At 38.6% G+C, this 12,763-nt stretch overlaps 1 protein-coding gene across 3 annotated transcripts in view; it reads left to right on the plus strand.

Moving 5' to 3' along the window:
* Positions 1-12,763, plus strand: part of sec24a (SEC24 homolog A, COPII coat complex component) — a 35,172-nt gene that overhangs the window by 16,062 nt on the left and 6,347 nt on the right. The window contains exons 3-16 of one of the 3 annotated variants that reach the window (XM_085470809.1): positions 3,568-3,753; positions 3,985-4,062; positions 4,563-4,625; positions 5,207-5,370; positions 6,710-6,897; positions 7,137-7,239; positions 8,787-8,913; positions 9,083-9,192; positions 9,811-9,923; positions 10,741-10,859; positions 11,190-11,245; positions 11,457-11,663; positions 12,121-12,244; positions 12,565-12,723. In XM_085470809.1, the coding sequence (XP_085326935.1) occupies positions 3,568-3,753; positions 3,985-4,062; positions 4,563-4,625; positions 5,207-5,370; positions 6,710-6,897; positions 7,137-7,239; positions 8,787-8,913; positions 9,083-9,192; positions 9,811-9,923; positions 10,741-10,859; positions 11,190-11,245; positions 11,457-11,663; positions 12,121-12,244; positions 12,565-12,723 (1,797 nt within the window). The remainder of the gene's footprint in view (positions 1-3,567; positions 3,754-3,984; positions 4,063-4,562; positions 4,626-5,206; positions 5,371-6,709; positions 6,898-7,136; positions 7,240-8,786; positions 8,914-9,082; positions 9,193-9,810; positions 9,924-10,740; positions 10,860-11,189; positions 11,246-11,456; positions 11,664-12,120; positions 12,245-12,564; positions 12,724-12,763) is intronic. The other 2 variants (XM_085470810.1, XM_085470811.1) reach the window with 2 other exon arrangements.

Here is a 12,763-nt window from a genome sequence, read left to right on the forward strand (position 1 = left end):
TAATTAATTAAATGTGTCAATAATTAATTAAAATGTGAAATACATAAATAATTAATTAAATGTGTCAATAATTAATTAATTAAATGTGTCAATAATTAATTAATTAAATGTGTCAATAATTAATTAAAATGTGAAATACATAAATAATTAATTAAATGTGTCAATAATTAATTAATTACATGTGTCATAACTATTTATTTAATTAATTAATTCCAATTTTAATTAATTATTGCCACATTTAATTAATTATTTAATGATGTATTTAATTAATTCATTATGGCAGTCCTGGCGTTCCATATTTAGTGACAGTTAATTTATGTTTAACAAGAGGAGAGATTACTTTTTCACATACGACCGGGTAGGTTTGGATAACTTTTCTCCCATCATCAGTGAAATCGTCATTTAAAAAAATGCTTTTTGTATTTACTCGGGTTATCTTCGTCCAATATTAAAATTTGTTTGATGATCTGAAACAAGTGTGACAAATGTGCAAAACACTTGGAAATCAGGAAGAGGGCAAACATTTTTTCACACCACTGTATGCACTGTTCAGTTGAATTCTGTGTACAACACTGAACTTCCAGAGGCCACTGCACTAACCCAATGCAATTTCATTTTAAAAAAAGATGTAATTACACAGTGGTGAGGCAACAATTCTTAGTTGTTGCAAATGAAACCATAATGATGCCCCCTGTCCTGGGGTCAAATCAGTAAATAGATGAATCATCCTGTCGGGTTTCACTGAAAGCACTGAACTTTAACCAATTATTATCATGCAATTATTGCCTATTTAATTACTTGAAAATATATACTGTAATGTGTGTTAATTTGGCACTGTTCCTTTCTGGTATCTTTTCTGTGGTGTGATTGCTTTAATTTCTCCCTGTCATTGTCTTCTTTCATTGATATGTGTTGGAGATATGCATATCTAGAATGCTGATATGTTGGAGCTGGACATTGCCCTCTGTTCCTACACTGAACATGTTGGCCTGCTGTGGCCTCTGGCTCCCTCCCAAGCACAGAAACTCATTTAGTCTGAATACAAAGTTCAAATACAAACCATATTGTTTCTTATACTGAATATAATTTAGCTTTTGGGACCACTTTTACTTTTTGGCACAGCCTCTGGTGATAATGATGAAAAATGAAAAATGCACAAATTAATGCTGTTGATATTAACCAGTTGCACTCATTTGTATCTCAAGGTTATTGGTTACATTTTAATTTCCTGTGAGGGTTAAGGGTAGCCTTCAGTTAGCTCACAGCGGTAACAAAAAACACTCATAAAGAGTCTTAGTAACAGGAAGTGGCTTTGTTACATGATTTAGCTTGACATAAATTGGTTGTGTAATATGTGACCACAGAGGCAAAGTGATTTCACAAAGCATTTCTGTAATTTAACCTAGATTTTTGTTTGTTTTAGTGCAGTACTTGCAGAGGTCAAACGGTTGCTTTGAGTCTTTAATTTTTCAGTCAACTTTGATTTAAAATTGCCCCCTCAGAACTATGTGTTGATATCTTCTTCTTCTTGTTATTATTATTATTATTATTATTATTATTATTATTATTAGTGAAACATTTTCTGTAACATTGAAAACTGTAAAGGAAAGTTTTTTTTTTTTGTTTTTTTTTAAAGTTCTTTGTCTATTTATGCTTTTACTACATAAATCAGTTTTTGAATAAACTCTGTATGGGCACAAAGGGCATTTAGTTTAAGTGGTAAAAAAAATGCTTGTGATCATGAAATTGGGTTTTGTTCTGTTGAGTTGCTCCAGTCTGCAAAAGCATACTTGAAGCCATTTTATGTCTATATACATAATGAACCTGCCAAACTACATTTTAAAACTTCATTAAGGATGGATGTTATTAAGATTTTCTTCATATAGGTCAGGTCCTTTTTTGTTTTTGTGTTTTTGTTGTTGTTTTTTTGGGAAGAAAAGTAGGAGGACATAGGTTTCCAGCATCAGTGCAACTATTGTGTTATCTCCCACAGTGTGGAACAAAATCTTTGCTTTGCAGTGTGAACTGTTAGAAAACCACTGCAGTGTTAATAAAAGGAATTGAGATGATCAGGCATAAAATTCCAGTGGATTGGATTTGGTCCTAGCTATCAATGGAAACCTATACAGCCACTGATTGTGTGTGCAACCTATACAGCACATGCACACACAAATACATCCGCCTGACAGACAGTCTAAATCCTCCCCAGGCATCCCTAAAAAAGAAGTCTAAACAAATCCCCCCAAATCATTAAAGAGCACTGAATGTGACTGAATCACTAGACTAGACTGTAATTGGTCTGCAGTGCTTCTAAGCCCAGTTCTAACAGAAGGTGTGCCACTTTTTCTGTGAGGCGACAAAGACATCATGTTAGAGCTCTTAGCTGATCTTGAAACATCTATCCTTTTAACATCCGATGGCATGATTTGATGGTGCAGTTATTCTCATTAAACTAAATTACACATTTCTGACACACATCATAATTACTAATAACTTAATGTATTTAGTAATCTTTGTCGATGTCTTAATTCACTCTAATTTGGTGATACAGGTCTCTACTGCAGCGGTTTTAAAGTTTCAGATACCTGTCCAAGTCATAGACAAAATGATTAAATTCTCACTAGTCATTCTTCTGACTAAATATTTGCTCCTAATTTGTGTCTGTGAACCTTTATATTTTCTTAGTTCATTGCTGCAAACACCTGCTCTACAACAGTAAATATTACAAAAATTAAATAATAAGTGTTTAGGTGGATTGTTTTAGTTTGGAGTGTCTCATATTAATGCAAAAAAACAACAAAACAAACAAAAATTGTTTCGTCTTGGCCAGACCTGTTGTAAAGGAGGTAATGCTGTCTAGCAAATTGATGGTTTAACTTTAACTTTTAAGTTTAACTTAAGTAGGTAAAACGGGACTCTTTCTTCAAGACAGAAAGCAAATGTTGCCCACCCTTGGCATACAAGCTTAGGAAATTGCATAATTAACATAGTAAAAGAGTAAACATACTTGCTGTCTTCAGTCATCACTAAGTTCATCAAGAAGTGTTTGTTTGGGCACAGACAGTCCTGAACTAGCTGGTGTGTTAGTGCAGATGAATTCATTTGTGCTCTGAGGTTAACTTGCTGTAGGTTAGTAGCGCCACCAGCTGCTGTCACCACAGCCTGGAGCTTAGTGCGGTACAGTACACTCTGATGTCTTGTACATGATAGCATGTTGGAGTTGTTTTACATAGACTGCAACCTTGACATAATTTTAGAAGTGATAACTGAGCAGCTGAAAGCTGTAACATGATGTCAGCAGATTCACAGGGATGATAGAAGATGTTGCTAAAGTCCCGGCTGTGTGCCAGAGAAACAAGCTACACTGGTTTCTGATTAATTAGTCATTTATTAAAGAGAAGAAAAGATAAACATAGTCATTGATTCAAGCCTTTTAATTTTAAAGTTTTCCAGTTCTCGTGTCAAAGAAACCTCTCAAATTTTTCACATTTTGTATGCAAAGTAATTAGCTCATTATACACTGAATAGAGGAAATCATGACAAATTACAGTCTTTGTTTCTCTACAGGTGTGGCACCTCCACCAATGAATCCCATGGCGCCCCATACATACCAAGGCCAGTCAAACAGGCCTGCTTATGGGCCTCCACCTACAGGTCCAACACCTGCAGGCCCACCACCAACAATGAAACCCACATCGTTTCCCACTGGTCCTCCAGTGGCAAATGCCACACCACCACCACCTAAAGCAGATGGTATGTGTAATCTTTTTATAAGTTTTTTTAAAAACACAGAGCCCAGATTTCAGCACATTTGGAAACATTAGAATAATCATTAAACATTTTACTCCCACAGATGTGATAATCGTGATATTTAATGACTGCATATCCTTTGTATAAGCCAACGTGTTATTATCTCTCTATATATTTTTTTTCCTGATCACCTTCCATTGTTTCCCTCCCTCCGCTCCTTCCACTACATGCCAGCTCAGTGTGGGGGTGTTGTTAACAGCACTCTTTCCCCCACTAAGCCCGACAGCCAGGAGGGAGATATTGAATGTCCAGGTGTGGCAAAATCAGTTTTCAGCTCTTAGATGTTGTGTCAGTGCTGTGCTGCCAGTCCTGTCTCATCTGTACAGTTCTTGCTTGTATCTCTGGATGCACTATTGAGCATATACAGAGGTTTCATCTCATAGTCTTAAAGAATAATGGATATAAAATGAAAACTAATCTAGAGATATTGTAATGGCATTCATAGTAACTCTGTATCTTTTTAGTGCTAAACTGAGCATCCATGGAAACAATTATTTCTTGGTGGTGTGTTTTACCTTTTCAGTCATCTAGACTCACCATGTCTTCCATGTGGCTCAACTTCTAAATATTAAAATCACCAATGTAATAATACTTCCCATAAACATGTTTAGTGTCTCTTTAATTTGCGTCATCATTAGTATTGTCATTGTTTTGACCCTTTTTGTAGTTCATTTTGTTCCATCCCTGTTATTTGTGGTTGGCAAAGTGCCGCTTAAATTATTCATATCATGTCTGTGTTTGCTTTGAAACAGGAGCTGTGGCTGGCAATGGCCCGCAAGCAACAAACAGCTATAATCATCTTGACAACAAAATGGGTAAGGCGGTTTTCTGTGCACACACCAGTCACATTTGCAGCCTTTGCAAATGCCTGCCCTTGCATTTTTTGACGAATATGAGGCATTTCTACATTTTATTGTACAATCTTTAATTGTGTGATGTACGTCTTGAATCCCAACTGGATTCCCTTTTCAGTACAAATATCTAAATATTAACTGTCACAAATCCCACTGCGACTGTCAGCTCTGGTGAACAGTCTTTTATTTTCTGTTTTTCCCTTTGGTTCCATACCAGCAGGCGTCTCGGAATTTGTAATATACTTTTCATATCATCAGCAAATCCCATGAAAAGAACAAAATCCACAATAAACAACTTCTGCTAACAGCCATTGTTTGTGTAGACAAACATTAAGTAGCTTAAGCCTATAAAAACACATTCAAATCCTCATTACCACGAAACATTGCCACTGGGTTTTATTTAAGTTGGTGACTAATATGCCTTGCTGCTGTGTGTACCTGTCAGCCACAGAGCTTCCCATTTTTAGTGATGTCTGCTATTTGAGTTCTCATGTAAACCTTTGTAAGTGTAAATGTTTTTAATGTTACTGTTTCTTCCATAGCTGGCCCGACTCAGCCTGGACCACCCGGTCGGCACTTGGGCCACTACCCTTCGCTCCCTCCTGGGTACCAGAACACCTCAGCTCCCCACGCCACCCCTCCCATCCACCCTGCGATGCAAGCCGCCACGCAGCCTTACACTCAAGCACCTCAGCCATATCAGCAGGTGAGCCTAACGTCACAACCCAGTTCCACATAATTTTAGAACACTTTCAAGTCAAGTCAAGTATTTATTTATTGTCATTGTCAAAGAACAATGAAATTGCGTTTGGGGCTTCCGTACAACCCGTAAAAAAAACAAACAAATACCCCTTAAAACCCAAGTGTAAATATTTAACCCAGTGTGACTTCAGTGCAATGAGACAATCCTTAGCAACAACATGAGAACAAGACAGGTAATGTTCATAGGACATTCAGACAAAGACCTGAGAAACATGACAAAATGCAACAATGCAACCCGTTCAATATTATTGTACTGTGAGATATGATGGTTGTCTATTTAAGAAAGAGGGGGGGGGGGAGAGAGAATAAAGATATAATGCACCAATGCAAACCAGTTCAGTGCTATTAAGAAGTTGGATATGGTTATTGTCCGTGAGAGGGGGGCAGAATTCAGGAGCCTCACAGCCTGTGGATACAGGCTGTTGGCCAGTCTGGATGTTCTGGCCTGTATAGACCTGTACCTTCTCCCTGAGGGCAGCAGGTGGAAAAGGTGGCGCGCAGGGTGATGTTGGTCCCGCAGGATACTGTGCACCCTCCTCAGACAGCGAGTGGGGAAGATATTACTAATCTCTGGCAGAATTGTTCCAATAATTCTGCCAGCTTCTTTCACCACCCGCTGGAGTGCTTGCTGGTCGGCCTTGGTGCAGCTGGGGAACCACACTAGAAATCCATGCGTCAGGACGCTGCTGATGGCACAGTTATAGAAGTTCGACATCAGAGGTCTGGGAATGTGTGCGCTCCGTAGTCTCCTCAGGTAGTAGAGGCGCTGTTGGGCCTTCCGTACAACTGAGGTGATATGGTTGCCCCAGGACAGGTCCTCGGTCACAGTTACCCCCAAGAATTTAAAACTGCTCACCCTCTCCACCGCCTCACTGCCAATGAAGAGAGACAGATGGTTGTTATGACTTTGCATACACAGTTTGTTTATTCGATTTTTCATTGACTTGCACATGAATGCAAAACACGTGCTGGTTATATGGAAAGGAGAATAACCAACACCGGGTTGCTTTTTTCACTGTTGCATAGGGTTGAACTGGTTATAGAACTGGAATGGCTAAACAAACTTAGGTGAATTATCGTAAAGGGCTTGTGAGGGAACAGTTTGCAACCAATATTTAAATCAATTTTAAATTAATTTTATTTCAAGATACGAATTTAGGAAAAAGCACTTGAACACGTGTGGACTTCAAAATTCTCACATTTATTGTGTCAAGTAAATATTATTAGACTATCAGGCTTAATGTATTTTTTGTTTGTTTGTTTGTTTGTTTTTTTTGTTTCAGCCACCTGGTGGCCTGGGACCAGCTCAGCTAAGCCCATCATTAGCAGCCATGAGCCTCCAGTCCAGCACCCCAGAGGCCCTGAGAGTGGTCAACCTCCTGCAAGAGAGGAACCTGCTGCCACCGGCTCCAGTCCCTGCCCCGACTCCCTGCCTCACCCAGGACCTGCAGAAACTCAACTGCAGCCCAGAGTGAGTCATAATGAACTAATTTTCCGTGTTGTTGCATTTGTCTTTCATTGAATTGATTGTTTTTATCTCATACAGCTAGTAATACTGTAAATGATCTCTGTTTAGTTTTTATGTTTTTAAACTCAAAATTATAAATGGTTAAGAAATGCTTTGTTTAAAGTGGGACATCAATCATATCACTGTTTCGTGTTAAGTGCACACAGCCTAAACGCTGAATTTGCCACTCTGTGTGCTTCCAGAGTTTTTCGCTCTACACTGACCAGCATCCCTCAGACCCAGTCTCTGCTCAATAAAGCCAAGATGCCACTGGGCTTGCTGCTTCACCCATTCAAAGACCTCTCGGTAACGTGTCAATTTATTATTGAATGTTCATTCTAAGTTGTCAGTCAGTTTAACTGGGTCAGTTACTCCAACAGCTTCCACTGTGAACCTCAGCTGCAAGCCAGCAGGTTTTCAGCAACAAGTGCTGAGTCTATCTTTCGTTTATTTCAAAGCAGAGAACATTAATTACATGTCATACACATCACCACAATCCCAGCTGGAGATTTGTTACCCGGGGCCTATGTTTACTATCATTACCACTTTTATGATCAATCCTGAGTGTGAGGAGACAGCACTGATTTCTGTCCTCACATTTAAGTAGTTATACACATAATATTGGTGACACATAGGAGACAATTTAGTCACAAATGTGTGTAGTCATTATCATGTATCAACAATTAGAGGTGTAGGTTAATGGCTTTTAGACAGAGGGTGGCGAGGTATTTCTGTCTGTTTAGAAAAAAGGTCTGCTCTATGTGAAACGATACTGGGTTACACCCAAAGCTCAGATGTCTCCGTTTTCTCCCAGCATTCAAATGTCTTTCGAAGCAGTGACTTATTTTGGTTATTTACATGAATGCAGGGGTTGCAGTATTATGCATTTGCACATGTATTAATCATTTCACGCACTAACACTTTAAGACAAATTTCTCTCCATATATCGCTGTCATAGCTATGTCATATGGTGAGAATATTTATAGACTGTTTATGAATATAGGTTGCATGTATTAACTTCTGTTTTTGTCTGTTTTTCTCTCATTTGAAGTGGATAAGAATTTGTCTTGATCTTAAACGCTTCCATGCAGTTTTATGTCATCATTATCACTGGGTCAAACCTGGCAATTGGCACTTATCACACATTGACAAAAGACTAAATTATAAATAAGAGGATTGCATTGAATAAAATGTAGCGTTAGGATATTGACTCTTTCTGCTGCTTTAACTGCTGCATGTCTGGTTTGAATGATAAAAGTGCGGTAATGTCTCCCTTCAGTGGAACAGACTTTCCTCTTTACTTAGTGGCACACACATGCTTAACTCAGAGTGAATGAGTTTGTTCTGTGTCTTTCTGGAATAGGTGCCTCATTCCTCTGGCTTCTTCCTTAAACATATGCCTGTGACTTATAGTTCATTAAATGAATTCCCCACAGAAATCATATATATGTTACAGGAGCTAATTGTCTAATCTCATTAGTGGTGCTTTTAAAAATGAGGCATTCCCAGAGCCATTTTTAAACGTTTCATCCTCATATAACACCAACATATAACAGCTATATTATCTTTAAAAAGATGCATGAGCTGCATCAAATTTGTATTGGTTAAACAGTGTCTTCCTAACAGCTGTTTATTTCCCAGTAGGGTTTGACTTAATACACCCCTGGGCAAAATCTATCACAGTGACTACGTTTATGTTTCCCTGTTAATTGAGGACACAAATTCCAGAGACATTTCACAGCTTGGACAGCAACAAGAAACGTCTTTATTGAAATAAGCTGCATACCAGATAATGTTTGCCTTGAGGCTCTCATCTCACAGAAGTTGTTTCTCATCTGCTTTTATAAATACAGCAGCTTCCTGTTGTGACATCCAGCACGATTGTTAGGTGTCGGTTCTGCAGAACCTACATCAATCCCTTTGTCTCTTTCCTGGACCAGAGAAGGTGGAAGTGCAACCTTTGCTATCGGGTTAATGATGGTAAGTAACAGGAGGGGTTTTTTTTCCACCCACAGATTAAGTACAAAGAGAGAATAATGTCACCTACTTTGGAAAGAAGATTTTGTTAGTTTATATGTGTTTTCACCTCAGGTAGAAGATCTGACTCAGTACTAAAATCTCACTGGAAGTTTTGTGTGTTTGTGTGTAGTTCCAGAGGAGTTCATGTACAACCCTGTCAGCAGATCATATGGAGAACCACACAAAAGACCTGAGGTCCAGAATGCCACCATTGAGTTCATTGCTCCTTCAGAATACATGGTAGGTGTTTAACATTGCATCTGTCACCAGTTAAATCCATGCTATTATAAAACTGGCATTTTCAGAGTGATGTAAAATTGAAGAATTATGATCTGAAAGCTGAGGGAGATTTCAAAGATGGTGGGAGAGACAAACAGAGACGAGGAGGGAGAGAGACAGCCTGGGATGCAGAGAGGGAAACCTTTGTGAGACCTGTCATAACAAAGTAATGTCAGAAAAACAGAGACTAGGAGAGACCAAAGAAGCAGAGATTCTGCAAGATGTGCAGAGAAATGTTGGCTTTTGCTTTGAGCGTGACCTACATACGATTTATAATTTACCTGAACATCACTCGTTAAGTTTGTATTATCAGTTGATTAATAAAAAAAAAAAAAAAAAAAAAAAAAAAAAAAGATGGTGGGAGAGGTGTAGCCTTCTGCAGGGAAAATACTTTCCAGGACTCTGTCTCAGGGCAAAGTCAGTTAGTGGTTACTTTAAGCTTTTAACTTGCTATTTTAACCTGCTAAATTAAATTCTGAGGGTTGGAAATTGTGCAGTCTTCTGTGTACATGATAGTAATTTTGTCTCTTTTTATTAACCCTGCTTTAACTAGCTTGTGTTTGCTCTGATTTTGTTCAGCTGAGGCCACCCCAGCCTGCTGTTTACCTCTTCGTTCTGGACGTTTCCCACAATGCAGTGGAGACAGGCTACCTAAATGTGTTCTGTCAGTCACTGCTGGACAACATCAATTCGTATGTACAACCTTTAATTTTGATTCATTAGAGTCCTTTTGACAAAATAGCCTTTTAAACAGTAATTTTCCGTATTTAGTATAACATCAAGCATTTAGGCATGCAGCCTGCTTCTACAAACATTTGTGAAAAAATGGGTCGCTCTCAGGAGTTCCATGAATTCCAGCATGGTACTGTGATAGGATCCCACCTGTGCAACAATGAGGCTTATAGTGCACAGAGGTCGCCGACTTTCTCCAGTCATTCGCTACAAATCTCCAAACTTTATTTGAACTTTAGATTAGCTCAAGAACAGTTTGTAGAGAGCTTAATGGAATGGAAGAATGATCGAAAGTTCCCATAAATACACTGCTAAACCGTAAAGAAAGCCTTCCCAGAAGAGTTTAAGAGTTGTTATAGCTGCAAAGGGTGGGTTGACATCATATGAAAACCTATAGATTAGAATAAAATGTCACCCAAGTTCATATGCATGTGAAGGTACACGAGCGAATAATTTTGGCAACATAGTGTACCTTATTTTCTGTCATACACTGTTCTGGTGGACGATACTCATATTAAACATGTACAGTTAATATTTGCACATGAAGGTTGATCCCTTTTATATAGGACAAACTGGACCCCCTGGCAGGCTGACTCTGACCACCTGTCTACATATTTGATCAACAGATGGTTATTTTCTGTAATGTGCAGTAACACGATCCAACATAATATCTTAATGGAAGGATCTTAATTTGGGTCTTTGCTAACTTCGATGAAAATAGGTTATCTCTGACACATAAGGGCAAGCTTTACTGAAGTGTGTGTTTATGTGTCCTAGACTTCCTGGAGACTCACGGACTAAGGTAGGCTTCATCACCTTTGACAGCACCATCCACTTCTACAACCTCCAGGAAGGACTTTCCCAGCCTCAGATGCTAATCGTGTCTGACATAGAAGGTGAGACGCAGCTGACGGCAAAGGCCACACTTTCATTATCACAGTAACTTGACATCAGCTGTGTGCCCACTTGCTGCAGGAATCGAGAACCAGCAAACATATAAGGTCACAGACTTACTGGCTCACTAAACATGAATGCCATGTTGGTAAATTAGTACATTTATGTTTTTTCGCCTTTATTTTAAGCGAAACTTTGTAAAAACTGTTGCAATACATGCAGTGACTCTTATTTCTTAATGAAACCACTTTATGGTTGTTCGCCTGTTTGATTTATGGTTGTCATTACCTACTGTTATATTTGTTTAAATAAATACGTTTTGTTCTCTACAGATATCTTTTTACCAACACCAGACAGCCTTCTAGTAAACCTCAATGAAAGCAAAGAGGTCAGATATGCACATTTTGTTAAAGTCCTGTGTTGTTTAATTTATAAATGACTGTATTCTGAAACTGAGATTCAGTGTAACAGTTTACTATGTGTTTACATTATGTAGGAAGTAAAATTGATTGCTGCTTTATATTCATATCCGTTTTCTCTGATTAATAGCGATAACACGTCATAAAAATATGACTCATGTCCACCCATTTGCCTTTCAGCTTGTGCAGGATCTGTTGAAGAGCCTGCCAAATTTATTTGAGAAGACGATGGAGACGCAGTCCGCCCTGGGTTCAGCTCTGCAAGCAGCCTTTAAGTTGTTGTCCCCCACTGGAGGGCGCATGTCAGTGTTTCAAACGCAGCTGCCTAACCTCGGTGTTGGGGCACTGCAGTCGAGAGAGGACCCCAACCAGCGGGCATCTGCCAAGGTAATGAGAGAAGTGTGCTGAATGGTATACAGCGGGATTTAAATATAACCATTGTGTTATATGTAGACACCAGTTGCCATAACTATATTAAACAAAGTAAGTCTTAATGACTAGTGTTTCAAGTCAGTCATAGAACAAAAATGGACATGACGAATGTTTGACAGCTAGTTTTAAACTTTTCTAGTAAATGCAAAATAAAAGCATTTTTTTTGGAATAAGATCAGATTTATTGTAGAAAAACTAACTTTTCAGAGACAGAGAGAGAGAGAAGATTTACCTTTTTATGTTTAGAGTTATTTGATTTTGGTGATCTTAAACCAGAGGGTTAAATCAGGATTAAAAAATGTCAGCTTTTCCACAAACTGTAAAAATTTGTTTTACTTTGGACGACTTTTGAGTTGTTGCTTTACATTTACACTTTATGTTCATGGCGCTATCTGATGTGCATTCCTTTCAGGATATCCAGCACTTAGCGCCGGCGACAGACTTCTACAAGAAGCTGGCTCTGGACTGTTCCAGCCAGCAGGTGGCTGTAGACCTGTTCCTGCTCAGTGCTCAGTACTGTGACCTGGCATCTCTTGGTAAATCTCACCTCAATGGACTGGAGGGGGACAATGGAGGGAAAAGATGGATGCAGTGGATCTTTTATTGTTTTTATCATGTTAACCTCTTGCTTAAAAATCCCCTCATATTCCTAGATTTTAAAACTCTTGAGTGGTAAAAACGTTAAGCACAAAAATATTTGTTGTTAATGGGAGGAAATCTGATTACAGAATCGATGCTATCAGATTTTATTTCTTCCCTAACGAGATGGAAATTAATAGAAATTCTTAACCAGTCTGTTTTTTCAAAACTTTAAAGCTTTTTCTCTCCATTTCTGTGTGTTCTCTCTTTATTGCAGGATGCATATCCAGATATTCAGCAGGGAGCGTTTACTACTACCCATCCTACCACCACCAGCATAACCCAGCTCAGGTTGAGCGCTTCCAGAAGGATCTGAAGAGATATTTAACCAGGAAAATTGGCTTTGAGGCTGTCATGAGGATACGCTGCACCAAAGGTCTGTGGGCACAAAAGAGCTAAAGATGATTGAGTGTTGA

Source organism: Copadichromis virginalis, linkage group LG10 (genome assembly GCF_057382275.1).
Source record: "Copadichromis virginalis isolate Kocher_CV1m ecotype Utaka linkage group LG10, C_Virginalis_male_GT1.1, whole genome shotgun sequence".
NCBI lineage: Eukaryota > Metazoa > Chordata > Actinopteri > Cichliformes > Cichlidae > Copadichromis > Copadichromis virginalis.